We start from the raw sequence: 26912 nt of genomic DNA on the forward strand, positions 1-26912 counted from the left end.
TTACCAAGTCAGCAATTTTGCTGATGTTGTATTGAATTTAATGCTATGAAACTCCCATTGAGATTGGCCTTATTGGTCAATCATGCTTGATCTTTGTTAGAACATATAAATTAATTGTTTGTGACAACAACATGTAGTTTGCGTGTATGATAGCTAGCCGATCATGTTGGGCAAATCAAGCACACACAATTCTTTTTTCTTTATATCCACAAGCCTTAGGACTGTCGGGGAACCTAAAATCAATCCAATATTTATCGTTGCTTCTACGGAGGATCTTTGTGTAGTATATTGGTTTGTAAGATTAGCGCGCTCGCCAAATTAGACAGGTGTAAAAGAGACTCGCCACTTACCGCAGCTACTGCAACAAACGATAAAGGAACAAACGGCACCGGCTCAAGCTCAAAGGAGTAACAACCAGGGTACTCCGCCAAACACCACAAACGGAAAAGCACTGAGAAACTAAAGGACAAGCCATACACGCACACATGTACTGCTCACAAACCTTAAAAGCGGCAATGCCAGAGCCACGGCTTTGTTAGTTGTTCCTTTATGTAACAGGAGGGGCACTACTACTGAATATAGTATTTAGAAAAAAAAAGAGTTTTTACAGGACGAGAGGAAAGAGAAAAAAAAGGAAGAAAAGAAACATGGAGCAGTGGTTTGTTAGTTGTTGGCGGCAAAGGCTAGGTGTGGCCAGCAACGCAGTGTCCGGACTCTGCCGGTGCCTGTGCTCAACGGGGCCCAGTCGAGCTTTCCTTGGGCTTCTTCGTTCTTCCTTCTATAGCTAGGCTAGTAAAGCTAATACGACATGCCAACGAGCAGATAGTCAACATTCTGAATTTGATAATGAACAGACTCCGCTATCTTCTTATACCTTTACGGTTTATGCAGGCGGATTCTTTGCGAGCCCTGAATGAATAGGAGTATTAATTATTAGCCTTCATGTAGATTTGAATCCATAACCTTGAAGCTAAAGGGTGTTTGGATCCCCGGGCTAAACTTTCACCCCTGTCACGTCGAATGTTTGGACACTAATTAAGAATATTAAATATAGGCTAATTACAAAATTAATTTCACAACCCCTAGGCTAAATCGCGAGACGAATCCATTAAACCTAATTAGTCCATGATTTGACAATATGGTGCCACAGTAAATATTCGCTAATGATGGATTAATTAGGCTTAATAGATTCATATCGCGATTTAGCCTAAGGGTTTTGCAATTAGTTTTGTAATTAGCTCATATTTAATCCTTCTAATTAACATCCGAATATCCGATGTTACACGGACTTTGGCTTCAGAATCCAAACACCCCAGAGTAAGCATGACGTCGATCTAGGACGTTGCAGTGCTGAGCTGAACGAACATGTCCTTCCCGCGACCTGCAACTCGACTTGCGAGTCAGTGGCCAGTCAAGTCGTGGATCAGAGAGCTGTAGTACGCGTACTTGCGGTCGATCACCTCGACGACGGACGCCCACGCATGCGGTCCCGTCGGCCGATCGAGACGACGGGCCAGCACGCAGCGAGGAGCACGCGCATGCGACGGGCGGCCGCTAGCTGGACGCCGCCGCTTCGATCGGCGGCTGGTCGACCGGCTGCGAAGTGATGATGATGGAGAAGCCAACAAGCCCCACACGTTTCGCACGGGATTATTGCGCTGGTTGCTGTATTGCATTGGGTGCGCGTGGCGTGTTGCGTAATGGCTGCTGGCGAGATATGGGTAGGCCAAAGCCGCGCCGGCCTCTCTGATGGATGCGCCTGCCTGCATATCCATCGAGCTGGTGACGACGATGCATGCCATGGACCATGGTCCCCGGCCTTCCGATTTCATTCACCTGCTGGCCAGCAGCAACGGCTCTGCTGCTTTTTCCTTCTCGTTTTCCTCCTCCTCCTCGATTCCGTTTCATTTCTGTTTTTGTGGTGCGAAGAATTGACAGCTGAACGAGGCCCTGAAAGAAAGAGAAACCAAACGAGGCTTGCTTTTGCTTTCATCTGCTGGCCGGCGGGCATGAACGAACCAGTCGTCCGCCGCCACCCCATATTTGTCCTCACGGGCACGTTGAGCTTGGGCAATTGCGGTTGGGGTTGGGCACGGCGGCGGCGGAGGTTCTACGGAGATGTGCCCGTTTGCAGCTCCAAAGTTTGTTAGGGATGATTTTGGTCAGCGTTGGAACAGAGTCGAAGAACGCCGCGTTCGTACCGGTAACAGGAAGGACAGAGCTGAGAGCTCCTACCACAAGCAAGCCCATCTTATTTCGACTAGTTGGAGGGATCCAATACTGTTGCGCACTTATTTAGCTCGTGGCATTAGTGTGCGGGAAAAAGACACCGTCCTTCCTTTGCCAAGTTGGAGCCGCGCTGTCCGTAGTAGGCCTGTAGTCCTACGAATGGGGGGAGATAGCCGTACAGCACTACCGGCAGCACTGTAGGAGTAGAATGTAGCACGCTGCACGCGTACGACCGCCGTAACGGGCAGTGGTGTAGAGTCGCCGGCGGAGCAGGGGAGGACAGCTTCCACCACCTACAGCATGAATGAGCCTGACCCATCATCCAGGGAACTAGGGAATCCAACGACCGAATCCGCAAGTACAAGGCTATATTCCCTTCCCCGGCCGGCGGGTCACGGTGGTTGGCTTGGTTAAGCCAAGCCGGCGGGCGCAGTCGGCAGTCGCGCTCGACGCCGCCCGCCCGCCTCGCGCGCGGTGGTTAAGCTAAGCCGATAGATATCGAGTTCCGCGACAGCGACGCGCCGCGCGCCAGCCACGGCCCCCGCCCCGATAGTAGCAGCGGCGCACAGCTGTCGCGACCGCTGCCTGTCGGTGCCGCCGCACGCACGCGCGGGCCTCGCCCCCCTCCTTACCTCCCGTCTCGTCCCAATCCATCACGTCCTTCCCAAGGACGGATATACCCTAGGCACGCCCGAGCCGGTGGAACAAAACGGAAGCAATACATCTGGAGCCACCCCCATGCATCCAGGGTGCAGTCTCCGTTACCATACAATCCATGCGTGTGGCGATGGATGTGAATTCTGAGCGCACACGGTCAACTAAATCTAAATGAACGCCGGCCGGATCGCTCTCCTGCTTCCTCAACACCATTGCCATCTCAATATAAAACCGCACAAAGGAAACGACTGACGGATCGATCGCTCCTGCTGTTGTTGTTTGTTTGGGGATAGAGAGACAAGACAAGCAGTGACGTCGATCGAGGGCAGGCGCTCAAAGTCTCTCCACAGTGAACTGTCTGACAACTCCTCATCAGAGAGTCTGCCGGCATGCACACGTCGACAGGTGCCCTGACGGGTAGTAACTTCCCCCCCCCCCCCCCCCCCCCCCCCCCCCCCCCTACATTTTCCACGCCCGGTCCCTGTCCGGCTCCATCCACTCACTCTACAGTGTCGCGGCGAGCGGTCGGTTTCGAATCCTGCGGGAGATGTGTACGAAACGCCAGCGACAGGAGCCTTACCCAAACCAAAACCTCCTCTCGCAATCTATCATATTCACCAACAGCGGCTTCTTCAACCTTGACAAGACCTCCGTGCTTGTGCCGTCGTCTGTCTGTCTGCTCCGGATAAAATCGGATTCTGCTTCAGTATTCTGGCAAAGACTGGCTCATCACGCAAACATTTCATGACTCAGTAGGGAAATTGATCGTTTTCTTTTACGATTCACCCAACACATGCACTCTGAGTGACTAAGGTATTCTGAATCGAGATAAAGTACACACACCAGCGGAAGGGAAGTGCAGGCTGCAGGTAAACGACGCCAACGGGATACCTATCGGATTAGTTAGCGCGTACGCATGCCCAAAAGGATCATCAGAAAGGTAAGGGAAGACAAAGAACAAAGCTGCTAGGCTAGGGGAAATCCAATCTAGAATAAAGCATTGGGCTTTGGATCGCATGGCCGTATGTGCGAGGCAAAAGAGCATTACCCTCCTCCTTTTTTCAGATATCATGTTCCAGAATAGGGACTGTAGGACCTGAACCTTTACGAAAAGCAAAGTTTTTTCTTCTTTAAAGGCAAAGGCCAAGGCCAATGGAAAAGGAACAGACAGAGGACGTGACACGAGGGTGGGTAGCTTCAACAGGGGTTGCAGTGCAGAGCCTCCGTTCGTTTGGTACGACAAGCGCTTGATGTAGCAGTACTTGGTTGGTTACTTCCAAGCTCCACCTGTTCCTTGACCAAACCACACACTTCATTGAGTTCATTCAACACAAATAGGAAGAAAAAAAGGAAGATGCGCGGCGTCCAGAGATGTCTTTGCTTTGCTTTGATTTGAGTCTTTGACAATCACGGCATCTCGCAAGAAAGACTCGAAGCCCTTGTTGACCTGGTGTAAAGGAGCACATTTTGGCCATTGGAAATTCGATCCAGTGGGTGAAATTTTAGCGTCTTGTGCGTGGACGCGTGCGCGTGCCCGATGGCTGGGAGCGTTTGGGAGGCCGTGGCCGAGGGGCACCAGAAATTGTGGAGAAATAATTCAGTTGGTGAGGGGCGTCTGTTGGGGAGGACAAGGGTCCCAATCGCCTGGTTGGTCCACCTACAGCCATTATCCGCGTCCATCCATTCCTTTTCGTCTTCCTCCTTCCTCCTCCTCTTGCGGTCTTGCCGGGCTTCGACGCTACTCCATCGTCTCTCCACTCCCCTGTCTGGGCCTCCTCAGCCTCCACACACACCTTGTCCCGTCGGCCCAGAAAGAAAGCCAAACCCTCCTGCATCCCTCCTCTGCTTTTTTTTTTCTGCTACACTGTTTGCAAGCGTTTTTGCTGCAGCAGCTTGCTTGGTTTGGGAGCTTACTGACAAGACCAATCGTCAAACAGATCAATGTGATCGATTGCTGGTACTGATAAACATGTCCCATGGCAATAGGGGTCAGGGCTGGCTACTCATCGCTCGAGGAGTAGGAGGTTTGATCGCACACTGAATCCGAAGGATCACTGCGTCTTCTGACAGCAGAGTCAAAAGGAGGGGAAAGGGACGAGGCTTCCCTCTATCGCCAGGCAGCTGCATGCTGCAGCCATCAACTTCTTTCTGATGACCCTTCAGTTCAGTCGTATGATTATTGATCGTTAACACCAGTTCGTCCGATCCCCCATCGTCTCAGAGTAGTTGTTGGTTGGTGATGGAATGCTTGCTTTGCTCCAGTACTTTTCCTGATGGTCCAATTCGGCCCGGCGCCATCGCTGGAGAAGAAAGCCGATGGCCACGGAATATATTGTTAGTTGAGCCTCTGCTCGATCCATCACTTGCAAAGTCGCAAGTACAGTGGTTACCTGTTACCTCAGACACGAGTGTACCTGAGCAAACCTAGCAGCATCCAGATAAACGGCATCCCCGTGTTGCCTTTTCAAGGGGGAGGCCGTGCCATCTGATCGCGACGCCGCACCAGAACCAGGCAGAGTTCTGACCGCATCATGGCATGGCGAGGGGTAATGATTTCGGTTGAGCAGGTGGCACTTTAAGAATCGATTGTTGTCTTGAGAGTAACTGCGACAGTTTAACTTTCATCCGAGCCTCAGACACGAGGATGGACACGCGACATGTTTGTTGTGGTTCCTGTTACACAGAATCTGTTTCTCTGCCTGCAGCAGAGGCAACTCTGTTGAAAAGGCTTGGCAACTCTTCCAACTGCTACCGGTTCGTGGAAATATACTTCCCCATTCCTTCTCCTATTTTGCCTGTGAGGTGTGTGAACTAGTGCGAAACCTTCAGTTTTGCAGGTAGAGTTCAACCTGCATGGCCATGGCCCAGGTCTTATCTAGTTCTTGGGGGACCTAAGTCACTGATATGATTGAGCTCCTAATTGTCCACAATTATAGGTTGGCAGGTTGCAAAGAAGTGACAATGCCACGATAGCATGACGTAAGTGTTACCAATGCTATAGCATGCTGGATCCTCTAATCTAAAAGTGTTATAAGACTTTACAGGCTGAGCATCACTTTACATAAAAAATTAGTCATGCGATAAGAAGCAAAAAGTTCCGCATTGTCTTGGCATTCAGGTCATTAAATAATGAACACATTATTTATTGATGGATCTGAATGTGAAACTAGCGAATACAGGGCAAATCTGTCCTCCTTTTCAAGACAGTAACAATGAATCTGAAGAACCAGAATAGTCTCATTTTACAGCATGAGAACATGGATGAAATGGGCGTCATGAGTTAGTAAATGTTTTCAATAGGTTAACTCCTAGCACATTACAGAAACAGCTCCAGGCCGAGGTTTGACTCGCAAAGGGAGCAAAAACAAGAGGGCGTATTCTTATCAATTGGAACAATGCTGATGCTCAGAAGCCTCAGCAATGTTCACTCCTACAGCACCATTGCGCTGATAAATATGTACACTCTCATCAAAAGAGCCATGCCTGGATTCGCAAGCCAGTTCATCGCATTGCGTGGTGCCATCTCAAAAAATTGGCCAGCTTTCATGGTTGATGACCTGGTGGCATGGGTGTTGCAAATGAAATAATGTCGATGATCATCAACATATGCTGCAATAAACTTACGAGCTCAAGAAAGCTACATTTCAGTGTCACCGGATGTAGCTTCTAACAAATGATGTTCCTCCTATGCAACTTAAACTGTCAGAACTCTGCAAGACAAGAATGAACCAAGCTAAGTTAGGAAGCTATATGAGAAATGAGATAATGTACACAATAAAATCATATTGCCAGATTTAAGTACCTGGGACTTTGGAGAGGGGAACACGTTCCAAAACCGGAGTGTTTCATCCCCAGCACCAGTAACTATGGTCTGTTGACACCAATAATGGAAAGCCAGTGAGAACAAATTATGCTAGGAATATCAAACACAGCTTGGGAACCAGTAGTCAAGACTCACCTGTCCATCAGGGGAAATAGCTAAATACAATACTCTGTATGTATGGCCTGTCAAAGTGGCAAGCTGCAAATAACCAAGGAGAATGGAATTAATACAGGCAATAACAGGTACGGTATAATAACTTAATTTCAGAATAAGCCTGCACCATACCTTAGACATTGTTGGATATCTCCAAACAATTATTTGGTTCTGAGAGTATCCATGGGTGCTAACAAGCTCATTTACGTTCTTCGACCACACGAGATTGCAGACCTGCGAAGTCATTTAGCACCCTCAGTACCTCAGTATTTGTAAGCAAACAAGATATTCAACCCTATCCTGCCCCAATTCCATGCAAACAATTACATGCCTTCAGTGTTCTGAGAGAAGTCTTTGAATACCTCAAACAGAATCAAAGTGAAAGCCGGCGAACTATTCTCTTTTTTCTTTGTTATTTTCCTTCTATTTCTATTATTGATGCATTACATATATATATATATATATATATTCCTTTTCTCTTTGTTTTCCCTTCTTGCTTGGGACTAAAAGGCTTTTATTATTGTTGTTTTCCACTGTTTGAATATATTTCACAATGGAAGTATGGCTTCTTGCAGATGTGGATTGAAACTTAAATTTTAGTAGGTAAATTACATCTCAATGATATGGAGTCTACAACTTTTCTGAACTATTTTTAGAATACAAATATACTGATGTAATAAAATCTTCAAAAAGGTGAAAAACAATTGCAGTTTTGTATCAATGAGCAGGAAGATAAACAAGGATTGCAGTGGGTTGATTCATTGAAAACTACCTGACTGCCAGTGTCCACACAGCTCAAGTGTGTATTTGTGGTCGTATTCCAAAATCGTATGCATCTATCTGCGGTTCCTCCACCAGATGCAAGCAGACCATGGAGATGGGGTGACCAGGCAATAGCTTTGACAGCTGCCGTGTGCTCAGTATACTTCAGTACAGGTTGTACTGAATGTGGATTCCAAACAAAAAGCTGGACAAGGGGGAAATATTAGTGCAAAAAGAAATTGCATTGTGGAATCCTAAAAACAGGGCACTCCAAAGTAATGGAAACATATGGACAGGCATCTTACTCTGTTGTCATTGCCACCAGATGCAAGCTGGCGATTGTCGTAAGACCACTTGAGCCCACAAACCTGGAAGATGCGTGGAATTATAAAACTACGATCAAAATAAAAACATGAAGCTTCACTAAGATTATGGATACAATTGATAAATAATCAGAAATTTGATGCAATGATAAACACAAAAAAAATACTATAAGGAGACACGACTAGATTACCTCAGATTTATGCCCGGTAAGCTTGCTAACGTAATCTTCTTGAGCACGGATATCATGGTGGAGGATGCTCTTGTCGCGACTTCCAGAAGAAAGCAATGAGGAACTCCACGCAAGAGCACCTACACGCATGCGATGGCTTTCCATCGTTCTTATTCTTTTACAGCGGGTTGCATCCCATATCTGCATAAGATCAAATGTAACAGACAATCAGATTTCCAGGGACACTTTTAAGTCACAACTCCGCATATCAATACGAAAGGATAGCAGAACTGATAATTTTGCTATTTCTACAAATTTATCTAAATCAATTCCGTACCAAAAAGGTTTTAAATCAAGCAAAACTGGATAGATTTCATTCTTTGAGATTTGAGCATATAAGTGAATGTCATTTATAGTAGTTATGGTTTTCCATAAAAGTATACAATCATCAAGGTCTTCTGCATAAGTTCTTTTGTCAACCATAATGCCAAAACGAGTAAATCAAGAGAAAGGACTACCATAAATAACCAATCCATACAGATGCTAAAAGGCACAACCATATAGGTGCTAAAAAGGCACATTGTGTGATGCTTCCTATTGCAAAACTGTCGAATTTCTTGTAATTGCTGCATACAGCAGTATTTCTTGATGCTTACATGCATTGTACTAAACGAGATTCAAATATCATCCAGCACTTGATGGATTGTGAACAAATCATCTAACAATACTCAAGGTAGGAACGGGACATAACCTGAACTTTTCCTTGATTTGTCCCTACAGCTAGGTGGGTGCCACGCTGCGCCCACCCCACAGAACAAACATTGTCATCCAACCCCAAATCACATAGCTTGGTGACCTGTGCAATGGACAACTGTTAGCAATTCATCTTCAATTACCAGAATTCATATACTTGCAAGGGTGATCATGGTTGCTCACCTTGCTGCTGCATGCATTCCACAAGTAAACACAATTGCCCAACCCGACAGCAAGGACGTTATGTGAAGACCAATCAACGAGGTTGAGGTAGAAGTCATCCTGCAATGCGGGCGCATCCAGCACCTACAAGAAACAGCTAGACAATTAGCTTAAAGACACAAAATTGTCAGTACAAAGCCTACAGAGTTCGCATTACGTTCTTGAAATCCCACTCTTTCAGCATTCCAGAATCAAGAATTAAGGTAATTGGTGATCGAAAGATCAAATATTTCACACTCCAAGAAGTAGAATAGGCCCGTTCAAGAAACAGAAGGCATCAAAGAAACCAAATCAAGAATCGGAGAAGGCCCAATCAGGGAAGCCGCAAATCCAATTCCCCTTCTGACCTTGTAGGGTGACCTAGGGATCTTCCTCGGCCCGGCGCCCCTCCTCGTGAAAATGCCGGGGAACAGCGCGTCCTCCTCGTCCTCGCCGGAAAATAGCGCCCTTTTGGCGTTCCGGGGCACCTCCGCCTTGAATCTGAAGATGTTCCCCGTCGCAGGGGTGCCCACCGCCGACGCCCCCGCGGAGGAGGAGGAGGAGCACGCGGTGGCCGAGGACGCGACCCGGTCGGGCGTGTCGGGCCCGAAGAGCGCGGCGCGGAGGAGCGCGCAGTACGGCGACGTGGGGGGCGCAGATCCGGAGGAGGCGGTGGGTCCACTTGCCGCGGCGTCGTGGGAGGACGACGGCGAGGGGGCTAGGTCGAAGAGCGCGAGGTTGGATCCGGTGCGGCTGGGGATGAAGCGGTCGCTGTAGACGGTCCGGGAGGCCGGCGTGGGCGCGGATGCGGCCGTGGAGGCGTGCGATGGCGTGGCGGAGGGCCGGGAGGAGGGCGCCCCCGAGGCGAGCCGCGAGTTGGGCGTGGACGCCGGCGTCGGCGGCTTGGAGGACGCCCCCGTCGCCGTGTTCTCCATCGGTGACGGCGGCGGCGTGAGGTGGTGGTGGTGGTGGTGGTCCATGGGGGCGAGGAGTGGATTTGGGGATCGGGGGGACGCCAGCCACGGGGTGGGGAGAAGAGGAGGGTGGTGATGGGTTGTGGACGCTCTCGCTGTTGCTCCTGTTGTAGTTCGCGCCCCCGCGCTTTTTCTCTCTCCTCTCCTCATCTCATCGGGGGATTTTGCTTTTTTTAACTCCACCCGGCTTTCGCGTGGAGCATCGTTTATTCGTCTCCCTTTCCGTTTTTGTTCTTTTGTTGGAGAAAAGAAGAGGATATCCTTTTAATTTTAATTTTTATAATGCGAGCATCCCTAATGATTTGCATTGGCTACTCTGCACGTGTCTCAGATCTTCCGATGTCTGACCGAACACCGAATGCTGCAAGGAGGAGTCGTCGTTCCGACGCTTCCTAGCATCGCTGGCTGTGTCATTTTCCACGCAAATTAAAGAAACAAAAACTAGATCGCATCGACAAATAGAAAAAAGAGAGATAGAGAGAGAGAGAGTTAATGGCATCTTCACATATGGGGAATATATTCTGAAAACGTAGAAAAGAACTCTCAGATCTTGGGCATTTCTCGGCTCCAAGAAAAACAAGATCTTGATCCTTTTTTTCCTTGCTGGCACGCTAGCTCGTAGTAGATCTTGATCATTGCAACAGGTAGGTAGGTAGGCGGGCGTGTGATTGCGATCCGATCAGCTCCTTGGAGCTTCACTTTGGGCGCGCTCCCTCCCAGATCTTGATCCTTGGACTTCGCTTTGGCGCGCTCTCAGATCTTGATCGTGCTGCGATCTAGTCAGCTTCTGGAAATTCACTTTTGTTACCACTTAGTCCGGCAGTCCGGGCCGGGCGGGCGGCCACGGCCACCAACCAACTCCGCGGCGCCGCTCCGTCGCCGGACAGGTCGTCCACGCTCCACCTGGCGGGCGCACGTCGCCGCGTGGATGGGATAGCTGTGCGTGGACACCCATCCGGCCCCGGCGGTGGCCAAGAAAACATGTTGCTGCAGCCGGCCGGCAATGAATGAGAGTTGAGAAGACGGCCTGATTTGTTTACGCTGATCCAGTAGCACCTACAAGCAGACCGGCGGCCGATAGATAGATCCACATATCACATGGCCATTGATTCTGATCCCAACTCCAAGGCTTGTTTTATCTGACATGCTCTCGGTTACTGACTGCTCCGCGCCTAGAGGAACATTCCCGGTTTTTTACAAGCACGAGGAACCTCGCGAATCACTGTGATTTCTCGTAGTCGTAGCAAGCTGCTGCGGGGCCATAAACAAAAACGTCACGGGCATCTCGCTTACTCCTGCCCACATGAGCTTGTCAGCAGGGAGCCCGGCTGAGCTGGTCTGCTGGTGGATGCGTCACCCAGCAGAAACATGGAAAGAATCGTGTCCTACAAACCTGCATGTGCCGTTTACTTTCAGCGCGTAGCAGTACGTCTGAAAATGATGGGGTGTTTTTATCATCAGCGGTGCGGCGTTCTGTAATTAGGAAATGGAGGGCCAAACCAAAAACCACACCAGGCCAACACAAGAGAACGACATTTTCGTAAAGCTTTGTGTCCTTCCGGGCTTGCGGATGGGCCAGCACGCCCGGCCATCAGCAACCTGTTCGTGGAGTGGAACAACCGGTTGCCGGCCGTGCACTCCAGCATTATGAATGGTGCATCGTCGCACACTCTGGTGTCTCTTGCTCAGCGCGACGCAATGATGGCCAACAGGTAAACAACACGCGGAATCAAGAGTAGAAGACATCGAGTAGACAATAGCACAAGTGTACCAGGTTGGCATCACCTGCAGTCCCTGCAAACAAGTGTACTACGGCTTATGGGACTGTCCAAATGGTTAGAGGTCAGCAAGCGTCGGCGGCGATGAGCGCCGGCGACCCACCGACCGAATGGGCAAGGCCCCACCCCAAGCCAACAGAGAATGGGCCTCTGCGGGCCAAAAGCGGGTTCTCCACTAATTGGGCCTCCGCTTGGACCAGAGAACCTACCTCTGCCTGACCGGAGTAGTCTACTAAAACGCTGGGCGGATCTTGATGTGAACATCGCAGCAGCACCGGCATGACAGAAATGGAGATAAAGCTACGATTTCTCATGTCAACAGTCAACAGAAGTGCTTCATCAGGGGTTGAAATCCACGCTCCAGTTTAATAGAATGAAACAGGACAGCACCGCACGAAGAGCTTCCAATGTTTATATTTATACACAGGTCTTTTGCCTTTAGAAACTCGGCAGTCATGGCAGAGAATGATACGCTTCTGGTGACGGACTCTATAAGATAGCCAGAAATGGCCAGTTACGGTTTAGGAGACTGATCGCATCATGACATGCAGGTGAAGTTGACTGCAGCAACATCAAATGTTTGAGCCTGAAGGCAGTGGAGATTCAGTCACAATGCTTCAGGAAGGCCGACATTCAGAACAGAACAAGGCCTTGCAGAAAACGGCAATCGGTGATCCGAATCCATATACTGCAAGCACGCCTCGTTAGCCTTCCAAATGGACCAGCAGTGGGATGTCTTCAAATGAGTGGTTTGGTTTATTTCTCACAACAAATGCAAGGTGTTCAGAGACAAGAGGTAGACTGTTAAATGACAGAAAAAGTTATATGTCCTGCAAACAAGCACAGCACCTTACGAAATCATTCATTCAGGGACAAAAGCTTGCTAAACTCATACTGTTATATCAGTAGTTTCCCAACTGTCATCATCCTTGTGCAGTGCAATATTTGTTCAGTAATTCGGATGAAGAAGAAAGCCAACGAACTGAGAGAGGTCGGTACAACCGCTAAGTATTTGTTGCATAAGGATTACATTTGCCACATGTTTGACTCCAGAATCTGAGATCAATCAACGAAAAGCTTTACCACACCGAGGTAGCAAAACTAACACTACAAGCTCACTAGTACAAAAATTTGACGATGGGTTCTCTTCACTCCTCAGCCCCTGTTACTGACTGAATATGCAACTTTCACAGGTCTGCCTTGCAGTTCAGACTGATTCATTGCTACAGCTTTCTCAAGCGACTCATCATCTTCAAAATCAACATGGCAGAAGCCACGGGAACCGCCGGTTCTTTTATCAATGGCAAATCGCATCGACGCAATCTTCGATGACTTGAAGAAAGCTCGCAAGTCCTTTTCTGTAACATTCCATGAAAGATTGCCAACATATGCGGACAGGCAGCCCACAGACTTCTCAGGGTCAGTTTGGAACTCTGACTTCCTTTTCTTATTTGAGCTAGCAGTAACCCTGCATCTTTCAACCCTCATATATCTGTTACCACTGTAGAGGTAAGCATATATTAGTAAAAAGGGAATTTTGGCCAGCGTGCTGTCATGAGTAAAAAGAAAGGATTGATGCTCTCAAGCTTACATTTTGAATCCATCAAGCTCAATAGACTTCACTGCATCTTCGTCTGACTGCAGTGGCAGAGTGGAACGGAATCAGAGTTGTCAAAGATAACAAGAAATACCATCAAGTTGCATGATCACGATGTAACTTCTGAGATTTCTTCAGCATTCTTAACCAATACCAGTACTTATCAAGTCCATGCCGATAAGAGTAAACAAAACAATCAACAGCTCTGTCATCTAGAAGGCAGTCAAAATAAGAGCAACAAAATTGAAGCAGGGGTGCTGCTTGGAGCCCTGGCACCCACGATGATCCATGTACCCCATGCATTCAAGAAGAATCAACTGCTTAAAATGGTTAAACAATGATGTATTTGATATTTTGGCTCCTTGTATATATGCTACTAAAGTACTAATTCGCCCCCTCTATGTATATTTTCTGGCTCCTAGCAATATCGAGGTTGATAATTGCAGCATAGCAACAAACAACGAAATACTGAAATTACCACATCGTTTCAGTGGCAACTTGAGCACATTCTTACTCTTATCACCACTGAAATTACCACATCGGCATCAAAGGAGAGCAATACTGCGAAAAGTGATGTAATGTAATGCCTACAGAAAGGAAGTGTGGTGGGTATGGACCTCGAAGCAGACGAAGGCGAGGCCGCGGAAGTTGCCGGAATCCGGGAAGCGAGAGAGCTGCACCGACCGGAGGGGGCCGTAGAACTCGAACAGCTTCCGGATGTCCACCTCGGTGGTCGTGTAGGGCATGCCGCTCGCCACCACCTTGCCGGGCTCATAGCCCTCCGCTGCCGCCGCCGCCGCCGCCGCCTCCGACTCCTCCGCGCCTGCCGCCGCCGCCGACTCCTCCGCGCCTACCGCCGGTGGCTCTTGCTCCGGCTCCACCGACGGATCTTCCTCGGCCGCGGCGGCGGAGAGAGGCTGGCCCCACTTGTCCTTCTTGGGCTTCTTCCGCTTCTTAGCCTTATCGGGGCGGGGCTTGGTACAAGGAGCATGCTCCTCCGCCGCCATAACTAAACCCTAGGTCCCTTCGCCCTTTCTTTTGCCTTACGCCGCAGCCGCAACTAGGGTTTTCCGCTTTGAGGCAGAGCGTTGAGCTACCAATTCTCAAAGAAAAATAGTCTCCTTTTCAGAAAGAAAAAAAGAAAGATAGTACCCCCAATTTATTTTTTTAACGTAAATATTTCCCGATTTCTTCTATTTAATGTCCCAACTTTTTTTTTAACAAGAACACTTCCCGATTCCTAATTCAGCCGCCAATAAGCCAAAAGGAATTTAGTGGTATGCATCTAATGGAAGCGTGTTGTTTGTTTATTCCAATGGAAGCCTGACAGTGATTCTTCAGGCGCAAGTGCGCTATACTTCGATGTTCAAAATAACACAGCAATACAGCATCCTTGCTGAAATGCTAAGGATGACTATACGTTGACACGACATGCGTCACAGCATGTTTCAATGATCGACTGCGCCTTCGCTGCAAGTCTTAGACCAAGAACAACAGCTGAGGCGCTATAAGTATCCAGGCATACTGACCGTCCCACATTTAGATTAGTTAGACAACACAGCAATTCTTGAGACAAACCAGACAAAGCAAGGGTTTTGACATTATCCCACAAAACACACGCTCAGGACAGTTAACAGCACCGTTAACAGACGCACTCGGTTCACAATGACAATAGTTACTTCTCAAAGCACCATGTTACATTTGGTCTTTCATTCAAGACACTGGCAACAACTATGCGGATGTGCAGCATGGATCCCTAGATGGGCAATTGTTCTCAGACCAACGCCGGATACTGCTTAGCCTGCAGTCTAACACGCCTCTTGTATTCTGTTGGATCCTGCAAAGCCAAATGAAATGTTACAAACACAGGACTGAATATCTGAGTATGGTTTTGGACAAGCAGATGCACCCAACAGTTGTGTAGTTGTGGTCAATCACTTTTGACTAACCTGGATAAAAAGGTGATAGCCATCAGTCTGAGCAGGATCAGCAGGATTTGGCTGATCAAGCAAGTCCTGAATCCCAACGAGAATTTGCTTGACAGTAATAGCTGGTCTCCAGCCCTGACAAGCAAAAATTGGAACAGTAAGACCACAAAATCAATCAAGTGTGGCATCACAGAGACCTACAAAATATCTGCAAAGCTTACGCTGTCCTCGTTAAGAATAGAAAGGCAGACTGTTCCCGAAGGATAGACATTTGGGTGGAAGAAGCCCTGTGGGAACTTGCACTTGGGAGGTTTGCTAGGGTAATCCTCACTGAAATGAAGGGTGAGAGGGAAGTATCCACCTTCCCAGTCAGTCTGCCAAAGAAATAAAGATGGGAATCAGTCAGAAGTTAAAACTACATTGTCTTATTGCAGACATCTTGCACAAACATATTGGAACAAAATAAGAAGATAAACTACAAGGTCATGACCAATACAAGATTGGGATAAATAAAGTTGCTCAAATAGCTAGCCTTGCACAAGAATTTAATTACATAACCTGAAACAAATAATTGAAAGCATCCAAAACAGATAACAAGAAATTCTAACAATCTAATTCATTTTCATTGAGAAATAAACATATTTTATTAAAGAGAAAAATTTGATTGCTGTCACCAGATTGGACTACTGGTTCAGGTTTCACTAGAAGCTGGCTGGCAGGAACTCAACGATTTTATTAACATTTGTAAGCATGAATGTAGCTAGATATACAATATAAAAACCCTTGGGTAATTAAAAGGTTCTCACGTGTTCTTAGAAAGCATGCTAGTGATTTTCAAATAGGAATCTGTTACTTCAATATCTCATTGATTCCACAGTTCCTACTTCGTATCTGGTCCTATACAGCTTTTCAATAAGAAGTAAAATCGAGCTACAAAAGCACCCATCAATTAAAATTATAGGTGCCATTTGATAAGCATCCAAAGATCCAACATGCTCAACACTAATGGTGTAATCCATACCACAAACTTCAAGTAATTTTCAGGAGGGGCTAAGCTTAAACCTACAGAACCATTTCTATTAGAATAAAGCTTTGGTGTCATTGTCTCCACATATTCCTTTTACAGAAATAAGGTAAGGACAACTCTACAAACCAAAAATAAACTATTTAACTTTTTTTTAACAATACTCGTACAAGTCCCCATGTGTACAATGTGAAAACCTGAATTACTCCCCATTTAGCTTTTAAAGTGTGTGTCAGTCAACCATGATATGAAATTGTAGTTATCAAAATGAGCACTACAACTAAAGCATCTAGATAACTCGTCCAGAAATTTGTTCATACAAAACTATCATTCAAATCTAATTCCAGTGGCATTTTAGGTGTTGACAGTTCAACACATGCTAAAGAAACCATCTTTTTACATAAGGAAAACACTGCTTAAATCAGGCCGTGTAACAGCGAAACTGTATGATCACACTAACATATGCACATTCAAATCCATTTCTAGTGGAATTATAGGTGTGGACAGTTCAACTTAGCTAAAGAAACCATCTATTTACATAAGGAAAACACAACTTAAATCAAGCCATGCAACAGTCAAACTGGATGGTCAGACTAACATAGGCACCCTGCTCTAGCAACCTGAAAAAAAAACATCACAGAATTAAAGCAAAAGCAATGCATTTTCCCTCAATTCTTTTATGGCATCAAAATGCATACAGTCTGGAATTAGACACCACAACCAAGCAACCAGCTTTAAGAACGTATCCCAATCACAATCAAAATCTGAAACGCAAGGCACACATAATGGAACTGGACGCCACAGTACAGGCTGGATGCTAGGCTACATAAACAAACCTAATGGACGAATCTAAAATGTTCACCAGACGAGGGATCTGATAAAAAAAAACAGCACGGTTATAGGGGCAGCCATCAAACTGGCCCAATCTTGCGCTTAATGTGAGGCCTAAACAGAGCTAGGGTTTCGGTTTCCAGTAGCATCCAGTACTTATCTACTGTCGCTTACCCCTTGCTTGCCGGGGATGGTGCAGTGCCAGATCATCAGGTTAACCGTGCCGTCGGGCAGCGTCTCCGGCTTCGCGACGAAACCCTGCGTGAGCACAGCACGACCAGATCAGGCACTCCAGCCTGCGGCGATACGATACACACCGCGGGAAACCGAGGATTAGAGTAATCAGGGGGAGAAAGGGATAATCGAGGTTGTACATGCGGGTGGTTCTTGCGCCAGGCCTTGCGCTCCTCGGCGAGGCGGCCGCGAGCGATTCCCCCAGACATGGCTCCGGCGGCGGCGGCTTCTCCTCTTCCTCGGGTCGCCTCCGGCTGGGGAGTTTTTTTGGGGGTTGGACTTTTCGCGATTGCGCGAATGATGTGCCGCTGCGCCCGTTCGTATTTAACTCCGCCCTTTTCTCCTTTTTTTTTCCTTTTTCTTTGCATTTTCTTTTCCTTTTTTACAGTTTTTCTGGCTAGTGGGCTCCAGGAGGGTAATGCCTGTAGGGTCGTCTTGTCAGGGAGTGGGTGACGCCGGCCACGGCCAGGCGTGAGCGTGACGCGAACGCAAGGAGTCTGGAGTCATGTGGGGACCAGCCCGCTCGCTCGAGTTTCCCGCTTCTTCCTTGCTTTGAGGTCACGTTTGAGGCCCACCTGCAGAGACTGTGAAGGTGATTCCGTTTCTTCCTTTTTGGCTGCTGTTTGGAGCATCGGATTCCGATGGGTCGTCGTCGCTTTCGTGGCGGTCAACGTTTGGTGGACCCGGACTGGGGACGGTGTGCTCCAGCTGGGGAATTGGGGCCGAGGCCCGATGCGCCGGAAAAGGCCGAGGTTCATATTCCCAACCACGCCATTTTCCGGCTTTGGAATTTGGAAAAGGGCCCAACCGCCAAGATAGCGGCATGTGCAAATTCTCCTCGGGGAGGAGACGAACTTGGACTTGGTTTGCTGCCACTTGAGATTCCTTCCTTCCGGCGGCAGTGCGGCGTAGGCCCTGGAGAACATCATATTCTCAAAATCCAAAATCCAAATCTGGATTGCCCTCCAAAAATGACAGATTCTGATCCAGATTCTACAATCTAGATTTTGGATTTTGAGAATCCCAAAAGCTGCTCAAAGGTGTATGCATATTTTACCATTTTACCCATCAACCTTCTAGATAATTATCCAATCTGCTATTGCCCACTCTTTTGGGTAGAAGGGCATAAAAACATCTATTTAACAAACTACCATACAATCAGATTTTGGAATCTATGATCCAAACAACACCATCCAGATTTTGCTTAAAATCTGGATTCTCGAAATCCATCTAAAATCTAGATTTTCAAAATCCACAATTGGATCCAAACGTGGCCATAAACCCTTTCATTTCACTGTCCCAGTATATGAATATCTTTTGATGGAAAAAAGCATCTCTTCTGATTTAGCTTTTTGGATGTATTCAGGTCCTATTTGTTTGAGATTATAACTCACCTAGATTATACAAGTTGAATTATAGGTCATGGGTAGGAACCACAAATAATCTCAAATAAGCTAGCATAATAATCTGAAATAGTGGTCCCATAATACTCTTTTACTTATTACTCTTAAATCTTGAACCATAATCCAGTTTATATAATCTATGAGGGAAATAGGTCCTCAGTTACCTGATTTTTTACGAGAAATGTATTTGCTCCAAAACAGAATTTAGAAGAAAAAAATGATGCACACCAGATTAAACTGTGAACTTGGCCGAGAGAGTTGCACTTGAATCTTTCCAAAGCGAAGCTAAAAAGCAGCTAGCCAATACGTGGGCCAACATATGGCCCAATATTAGCGACTCTGCAGTGCTGCTGCAGCAGAGCGAGCGGTGAGTACGGCCTGGGCTTTGGAACCGAGTGGGCCGTACGTCCACAATACTTGGACCATACTCGACGACTCTCGAGTCTCGTCTGGGTTTGTACCCCCACCAGGCAGTAGAAGCATGACTTGTGGGCATGTTTGTCATTCATTGCGAGGCGCTCAGACCCTAGACAGCCCATGTCACAGCTGCAGCTGCGACCACCGGCACTAGTAGCTGTAATGTTCTTGCGCTACTACTACTGTTCAGCGGCTCACCCTACCCACCTTGCAACTTGCTCTGAGCAGGAAGCAATCGTGTACAGTAGGGACGCCATTGATTTCCTATCCTAGGTCGAGTAGGGGCGTGGTAGCATGGAAGGCGACAAATCATAGGCGTATGATGGATCGGAGTATCCTCGTATAGCCACCGGTATGTACGCCTGCCGAATATCTATAACTACATTGCTGCAAGGATTGGAGGCCGGCGAGAGCCTGTCCCCGCTGAGCCATTTGCGTTGTGCCACGTATAGCAGGGAAAAATGAGCTGTCCAGCGGAGCCACGACACGTTCCACGCGTCGCCCGTCAGCCCGTCGCGTCGTCCTTGCCCGGCGAAACCTGCTTCGCCTCGCCTCGCCTCGCGGTCCTCGTCGCCTGCTCATCCTCCCGTTCCGGCCGGCCTCCCTCTGCTACCTCTCTCTCCCACGCACGCCTCCCACCTCTCCCTCCCTCTCCTCCACTTCTCTCCCTTCACCGCCGCTCTCCTCCCTTCGCCGCCCCTCTCCAGGACCGGCGGCGGGGCGACGCGTCGCCACAGCCCGTGGGTGCGACGCGACCAGCGGCCCGTGGCGGCAGCGGGGCAAGGCAAGGCGGCGCCCTGCTCCGCGAGGATTAGCGCGAAGGCGGGATGCGGCGTCGGGGACGGCGGGCGCGGATCCGGCGGACGGCAGCGCCCCTCTCTCTCCCTCGCTGCTTTGTCTCTCAGATTCGGCAGCCGCGGGATCCGGCGGCGAGGGCGGCCGCCGCATGCGGGATCCGGTAGGGACGGTCGGCGCGGCCAGCGGGCTCGGGATCCGGCGGTGGGTACCGCCGGCGCGGGCGGCCGACGCGGGATGCGGCAACGGCCGGCGGGTCGTGGTGCCTCAAGCACCACTCCCGTCCTTCGATTGATGTGTCACCTCTTCGTTCAGGAGATGCAGTGCCCGAATGGATCCTTGAGACTTGTAGTGCTAATACTACATCGCCGACATGACCCAGCTTAATCCTGTGATGCAGCTCCCAACTCTATTTGCGTATCCTCTATGATACACTTCTCAAGAAAAAGCATTAGGTAAAATGTTCTGCATTTGGTAATATTTCCCTCATGAACTTCTTTCGGCTGCTATGGTGGCGTCATGCTTCCGTAGTTGGGATTGAATTCTTTGTGGTACATGCACATAAATTTAAATTCTCCATGGTGACTGCTGATCAATATGTTAATAATGTTGGTTGTATGGTCGTAAAATTTGCAGAGGTATATGTGTTCTCATCTCATGGCATTAGGCTGCATGTTCTTTCTTACAACTATGCCTGCGAAATGTCATCATATATTTTATCAGCATAGTCTTGCCTAGCTGTGCTATCTATCATAAAGTGATGTATGGAAGCTATTGAAACAATGACGTCAAGGTCACTGTATTTCGTCAACATTTGAGCCATCAGTTCAGAAAGCTATAGACAAATTTCCATGAATTACTGCAAACTTGAGATTCAGAATGATTAATAATGATGAAACACTCAATTTTGATGCAATTCCAAGTCCAAAAACAATGCAGTCCTGCTGTGCCTCAAGAGCTTATGGTTTGCAAAGCCCAAAACGATGCTGATAGTGCAATGTGCCAGCCCAACCATGTTATGTATTCCTTCCCTGTAACATCTTATGGCAATAATAGTTTGTTAAGCGCAACCAAGATCTAATAATATACGAATTTCCTGTGAATTGCCGGATTGGCAATTGGAATCAGGGTCTCGGTATGCCTACCTACCTGGTGCAGATTAGCAATTACATGTACTTAGTGGATCTTATTTTATTTACTCTTACTATGTGATTACTTAGGTGTTTTCATAACTTCTATTTCAAATTTACCTTCTATTTACCAATTACCATGTTCTCTTTTTTCAGCATCATGCTTTGTCCATGCCCAGTAGAAGATTATTACTCGAAAACATTGGATTTTGGAGGTTCTTCTATATGGCAACATCTTCTGAAGGTATTTTTTTACCTCTTTATTGTTAGGTAAAGCTCTTTTTACCCCATTGTGCCCTTTGATCTGGATAGTCACTTATGTTATTGGACGTAGTGATCCAGTGTTGCCCTTGTGTTCTTAAATAGCAGTGATACAAACAAGAGTGAAATTAAGTTAACTTTCCTGCATACTGGTCCGCTTCAAAGATTTTTGTCTTCCATTTTTCAGTTCATCAATTAATTTACTTGATCCTGTAATATGTTTCCTTCTTTGCCAACTAAAGTGATTCAATTAGAGGCAGATTTTAGCTAACTGCATGGCACAATATTCTTGACGCTTCATCCAAGTATAACCGAAAACAACTGATTGCTTAATAAATATGCATTTTACTACTCCCTGAATATTTTCCGTATTATATTTTCCAGCAGTCATTTTTAGGAGTTAACATGTTGAGTCATCCATAGCTGAAAGTTGAAGGAACATGATATTCTATATCTGTGTGAAATTGTGTGTTATGTAGACCTCTGTTATCCCATTTACCCCACAGCTCCACACATCTGGTGATGGATGCTGTCAGCTGTTGGCAGAGAATGGAGCTTCTTAGAGCCCTAAAAGCAATCTCCTGTCTATGCTTTCAAACTTCACACCTATTCACTCGATGATAGTTCGCACTTTTCAGCAGTCTTTCAAAGTCTGACATCATATTATCTGTATTTGGTTGTCATGACTGTACCTTTATGCGTGGAGGGGAGCTCCTTGACAATCAAAATAATATGTTTGTTCCCCTCTTCAGACTAAGCGTGCTATATGATTTCTAGAGGAATTCCTCATTTTTGCAGAACCTTTCAGGTGACATGGAGGGTAAGGTGCTATGCGGTAGCTTACCACCACGAGATCTATTTTTTTTCCATGAGAGACTTTTGCAGATTACGTCGAAACAGTTTCTTTGTATTGCAGTTGTTTGGTGGCAAAACCGATGCGTACCTATGACATGATTGTTGTTGTAATTAATGTAACATTTTCAGTTACTGTCAACTCATTTCTTGGGCACATACAAGAATGATGTAACTTTTTTTAGATGACCTGCCTGTTGCGCTACTCTGAGAAATTCTTAGTGTATAAAAAAGCTGATGATTCCTTTTTTCTTATGTCAACCGCTGCATGTAACTTGCTATATCTCGTTTGTTCCATTAATGTCTTACGTGGCGACACAATGCTGAATATATAAGACCGTGGACGGCATACAGGCGCGGCCGGAGCGCGCCAATCTTCCTAGTATGTACGCGCATGCACGTCGCGGAGCCAATCAGTAGCAGCGTACTGCATCGGCGTTGGCGCGAGCAGCAGCGCGACTGTTCGAGTGCGAGACTGCTGGTCCCGGAATCGGATGGACCACCGGCCTGCCCGGACGGAGCGCGGAGGGAGGCGTCGTCCTCCGTCCTACCGCCCGCCTGGCCGAGACGGGGACTCATCTGACACCGGCGATACCAACAAACCAATGAGGCAGCGCCCCACGCATGGAGTCTGGACCCGGGCGGGGCGGCGTCGCGCGCGGCCCACGCGAAAACTGTGCTATCAGCCTATCACGAACGAGAGGGAGGCGCGCCGCCCCACAGCAGGGAGCGACGCGTAACAAGGGTGTGTTTGGCAGGACTTCTGGAGCTGATTTTCTGCTAATTGATATAGAAGTTTTGTCAAATAATTTTTTAGAGAGAAATGATTTTGTGCTAATTTTGTGAAGTGATTCTTTGAAATGAACTAAGAGGCTGGGAGTGGAAAAAAGTAGCTTATCATGGTTCTCTGAAGTGATTCTACATCCTAATTTTAAGAGTTTATTCTAGAGAATAAAAAAAAATCACTTTCGGCCACAAAATCACTTCTCTCATAGAATCAGCCCCCATAAAGAATCAGAATCAGATGGAGCTCTACCAAACAAACGCCTTGCTCCCTCCTCGCTGCGACGAACGACAGTGACCTGCGCGGCCGACGGTGTACCGCGGGAACGCTGGGAGAGGTCGGGGGTGGCAACCCAGCAAGTGTCCGGGGGTCGAATCGAAGGCTCTCGCTGTCGTCCTGCCTCGACGCCATGTTGGACTCACAGCCACACGCCCATACCCACCTCATGCGCATAGCTTTATTAATAATTCTAGGCTCAGCATTTCCATAACCGGCTCGATCGCCATGTCGTCGTTGCCTAAGTTGGATACTATATGTTCGCGACCAAAATTGACAGACTTGGACAGATCTGTTCTGAACCAGTCCCCAACCGGTCCGACTGGTTTGACTAAAGTCCTCAAAATGCAAATTGGACTACACCATTGTGTAGCTCTCGTCGAGTAGATCAAAATGCATATGTAGAACGTCCGATTTGGACTTCAGATGAGAGAATTGTGATCTCGGGAAGATCTGCACCCAGGAAAACCGGTTAGACCGTTTTGGTATGTGTAGTTCGAGTTAGGAGTTGTATTTTGACATGGGTTTTGTTAGGGTTTCGACTTCTAATGGGGCAAGACCTCTCCTCCCTATAAATATAAAGGGCTACGGCCGATTGAGGGTATCCAATCGATCAAAAATATTATCAATCTACTATTTTATCTTTATACCTTTTCTTTTTACCTTAACTTTTCCAATCCACATCTACTGCTCTTCCTTCGTTTCCATGATATCTGAGAACGTTCTAGGTGGCCTGCCGACCCTAGAACAACCTAAGATGTGCCTACCTTGACGGGTCCCTCCTAGACGAGCGTTCGTTGGTTTCTTCACCAGGCTCACTGGCGAAACCGGTCTTACTAGCCCACACAGAGGAATCCCTCAGCGTGCCGCACGTTCGAGTGTTGGTCCGATTTCAGCGCAAACACTGTATAATGGGAATGGTGCCCGTGGATTTCGCGTACGCAGATGCTGCTGTTGGTGTTGGGCGTCTGACTGTCCGAGCGAGTGAGACTGAGAAAAAATAATATCCTTTGCCTTCCAACACCACCTCGGCGTTACGTTGCTTGCGAGCCACAAACTGTTAGGGCAGCGTGCCGGCACGGCCCGACTAGCCGCGGCAGCGAGGCCGCACCACATCCACACAGGTCACCTTTGCACCTGCCGCGCAAGGACCACAACGTCACTGCTTCGATCACACAACCCTGCACCATGTGACGCACGGAAAAGCATCTCGTCTCACAAAAGGGGTTGCATGCTGGCCTTGGCACCTGTCCATTCGAGCAAACAGTGTCGCACAAACCTCTGCTTCTTCGGTAAACAAGCAACCACCTGGTCCGACAAATCGCTCGGTCATGTCCAGCAATAAGTACATGCGTAGGGTGAGAGGGGTGTTCAAATAATATGCGCGTGAAAAAAAATAATATTCACGTGCTAAGTGCATCTTCGTTCCTTCCCATCTAACCCGGTCAAGTTTTATAGGTTTTCAGTACCCCTGCCCCTTTGACAAACTAATGTAACTTTCGCATGGCCTCACATGTGATTTGCATTGCCTTTTCGCAAGGAAGCTGGCCAATGAGTTTTCTCAACATCTCATGCCTCCTCCGTGGTGAACAATCCTGTGTAATTCTTGTATTCAAGCTCCTCATGATGCTGCTACACGGGACAAGCCGGGCCATGCTGGAAACCACACGATAATCACATTGGCTAATTAATGGGCATAGAGGGGAATATGAAACACATATAAAAATGGTGGGTGCTAGACCATAAGGATTTAAGATAACATAAAAGAAAACTTCAAGGCTGAATGAATTATATTCAGCCCGTTCAGCTGGGCTGAAACAGCCGGCTGGGCTTTTCAACCTAGCCGTTCAGCTAGTCCAGTGAAACCGTTCGATCGGCTGATGGCACTGACGCGAGACGCGTCATTTTGCTTCCTATCGCCTCCAGTCCTTATCCATTCGCCTCCCTCTCGCCCGGTCGCTCACTCTCGCCCCCGATCCGCCGTCGTCGCTCCCTCCGCTCGCCCGCTCCCGCGCTCTCGCCCGCTCTCCGCCACCGTCGGTCCATCGCCTTGCCCGCTCCCTCGCGCTCGGCCGCTCTACGCCGCCGCCGCTCCCATATCTCGCCCGCTCTCCGCCGCCGTCGCTCCCAGATCTCGCCCGCTCCCTCGCGCTCGCCCGCTCTCCGCCGTCGCCGCTCCCTCGACTCGCCCGCTCCCTCACGCTCGCCCGCGCTCCGCCGCCGTCGCTCCCAAATCTCGCCCGCTCTTCGCCGCTGTCAGTCCCTCGTGCTCCGTCCTCGGTGGCCGCCTCCCTGCATCGGTCAAGCGACACAAGGGGTACAATCACCACGGGAGGCCTCTTCCTCACCGGCGGCGGACTATTCCGCCCCACCACAGCGCCACCGTACCGGGGGTGAACGCCGCCGCCAGGGATCCAGGTCGCTGCCCAGCACGGCAGACGGGATCCGGGCTCTCCGCCGCCGCGGTGTTCACCATGCCCCCCCCCTCCCGCACCCCCCCGGCCGCCTGCCAACTAGAGGTGGAGGAGGTCACCCAGGTACGCCTCCTGCAGCCACAAAGTGTTTACCCGCCTTCGTTTGTTGGTCAAGCGCAATTGTTGGTAGCGAAAGGGGTGCATCTGCTGAACCTAAGTTCATTTTCCACTGTTTTTGCATGTTCATGGTTGACATTCAGTTGGTTGGGCCAAAAAATTCTTGATTTGCTTCTGGTAACTCCTGCCTTCCTTAATGTAGAGCCCTTACTCTTGTGTGGCTTCCTGAAGATGCTTTACTGCTGCTTTGCCTGTGATTATGAACCATGATGCCTGCGTTCAACAAAAGCCACATGCCTGTGAAGCTGCGGCTGCTTGGCTGTTCTGTGCATTAGCATTGTAAATTGTTAGCTTTCTGTTGCTACTTGGGTACACATGCTCCATTTTTGTACTGTGATGTTGTACTACAAAAAATTTGCCATACATGTATGAGCTCATAACTGGTAAACCATGACAAATAGACATCCATGACATGTTTGCTCATACTACAAACCATGAGTATCTAATCTGTGTTTACTGATCTCTTCTTTTGTTGAGTTATTGGTTTCATTACGATGTCTTATTTCTTCTGTTGTCCTGTGGTTCATTCAAACTGTTGTTATAATTTTAGTTGGTTGAAACTTACCTGGTTGTGTCCATGTTCATGATGTTATCACTTGTGTGCATTGTGCTTGCAGCATGTTCTTTAGCTGAAATGTGCAAACTTTTATACAACACAATCAACATAAGTGATGTGTCTGTTTTTTTGGTCAGCTTTCCAGGCGTCTGCTACAAGCCTAGTAGCAGCCCACCCGCGATGAACTACCAATGGTGCCCACACTGGCAACGTCATCCACTTCTTCGTGCTCTCCCCTACCGGTCTATCCGTACAATTTCCGCCACAAACGTGCCAAGACATCTACTAAGGCCAGTAACATATCCATTACTGCTGAAATTGTGTACTTGTATGCCTCCTGGTGTTCCATACTTCGGTGCAATATAATTGCAGCTGCTGTCTACTCAGATGGCTTGCAGTCGCGCTAACTG

General features: G+C 48.0%; 3 protein-coding genes and 1 long non-coding RNA gene across 5 annotated transcripts; 1 reads left to right on the forward strand and 3 right to left on the reverse strand.

Moving 5' to 3' along the window:
• Positions 1–6008: 6008 nt before the first annotated feature.
• LOC117840037 (protein FIZZY-RELATED 2) lies at positions 6009–10181 on the reverse strand. 2 transcript variants are annotated; one of them, XM_034720491.2, is made up of 11 exons: positions 9440–10181; positions 9054–9176; positions 8869–8973; positions 8139–8318; positions 7930–7992; positions 7635–7829; positions 6995–7096; positions 6845–6907; positions 6689–6757; positions 6528–6596; positions 6009–6443 (listed from the first exon to the last, which is right to left on the reverse strand). In XM_034720491.2, exons 1-10 carry the CDS (start codon positions 10049–10051, stop codon positions 6537–6539), a joined length of 1572 nt encoding a protein of 523 aa, XP_034576382.1. In that variant the 5' UTR covers positions 10052–10181; the 3' UTR covers positions 6009–6443; positions 6528–6536. The 2 variants fall into 2 exon arrangements, with proteins under 2 accessions (XP_034576382.1, XP_034576381.1); XM_034720490.2 differs by having other exon boundaries at positions 6009–6596; positions 9440–10179.
• Positions 10182–12703: 2522 nt separating this feature from the next.
• Positions 12704–14545, reverse strand: LOC117838914 (phragmoplastin interacting protein 1). Its single transcript, XM_034719112.2, has 3 exons — positions 14038–14545; positions 13415–13461; positions 12704–13324 (listed from the first exon to the last, which is right to left on the reverse strand). Exons 1-3 carry the CDS (start codon positions 14425–14427, stop codon positions 12979–12981), a joined length of 783 nt encoding a protein of 260 aa, XP_034575003.1. The 5' UTR covers positions 14428–14545; the 3' UTR covers positions 12704–12978.
• Positions 14546–14932: 387 nt separating this feature from the next.
• Positions 14933–17742, reverse strand: LOC117838915 (SUMO-conjugating enzyme SCE1). The gene is made up of 5 exons (XM_034719113.2): positions 17578–17742; positions 17378–17461; positions 15570–15722; positions 15370–15483; positions 14933–15257 (listed from the first exon to the last, which is right to left on the reverse strand). The coding sequence occupies exons 1-5, from the start codon at positions 17644–17646 to the stop codon at positions 15195–15197; spliced, it is 483 nt and encodes a 160-aa protein (XP_034575004.1). The 5' UTR covers positions 17647–17742; the 3' UTR covers positions 14933–15194.
• A 1553-nt stretch (positions 17743–19295) lies between these two features.
• On the forward strand, positions 19296–22550 carry LOC117840525 (uncharacterized). Its single transcript, XR_004637026.2, has 2 exons — positions 19296–20507; positions 21339–22550. It is a non-coding gene; the product is annotated as an uncharacterized lncRNA (long non-coding RNA).
• The last annotated feature ends 4362 nt before the right edge of the window (positions 22551–26912 follow it).

Source organism: Setaria viridis, chromosome 9 (genome assembly GCF_005286985.2).
Source record: "Setaria viridis chromosome 9, Setaria_viridis_v4.0, whole genome shotgun sequence".
NCBI classification, from domain to species: Eukaryota; Viridiplantae; Streptophyta; class Magnoliopsida; order Poales; family Poaceae; genus Setaria; species Setaria viridis.

Excerpts from the sequence above, each read along its gene's own strand:
- LOC117840037 (XM_034720491.2), bottom strand. The coding sequence starts at position 10,051 with ATGGACCACCACCACCACCACCACCTCACGCCGCCGCCGTCACCGATG. Across the intron at positions 9,177-9,439 it reads TCCCTAGGTCACCCTACAAG|GTGCTGGATGCGCCCGCATT; the intron begins GTCAGAAGGGGA and ends TGTTTCTTGTAG. Across the intron at positions 7,830-7,929 it reads CTGGTGGCAATGACAACAGA|CTTTTTGTTTGGAATCCACA; the intron begins GTAAGATGCCTG and ends CCCCTTGTCCAG.
- LOC117838914 (XM_034719112.2), bottom strand. The coding sequence starts at position 14,427 with ATGGCGGCGGAGGAGCATGCTCCTTGTACCAAGCCCCGCCCCGATAAG. Across the intron at positions 13,462-14,037 it reads TCGCCTTCGTCTGCTTCGAG|TCAGACGAAGATGCAGTGAA; the intron begins GTCCATACCCAC and ends CTGCCACTGCAG. Across the intron at positions 13,325-13,414 it reads GAGCTTGATGGATTCAAAAT|TGGTAACAGATATATGAGGG; the intron begins GTAAGCTTGAGA and ends TTACCTCTACAG.
- LOC117838915 (XM_034719113.2), bottom strand. The coding sequence starts at position 17,646 with ATGTCTGGGGGAATCGCTCGCGGCCGCCTCGCCGAGGAGCGCAAGGCC. Across the intron at positions 17,462-17,577 it reads GGCGCAAGAACCACCCGCAT|GGTTTCGTCGCGAAGCCGGA; the intron begins GTACAACCTCGA and ends GTGCTCACGCAG. Across the intron at positions 15,258-15,369 it reads GCTATCACCTTTTTATCCAG|GATCCAACAGAATACAAGAG; the intron begins GTTAGTCAAAAG and ends TTGGCTTTGCAG.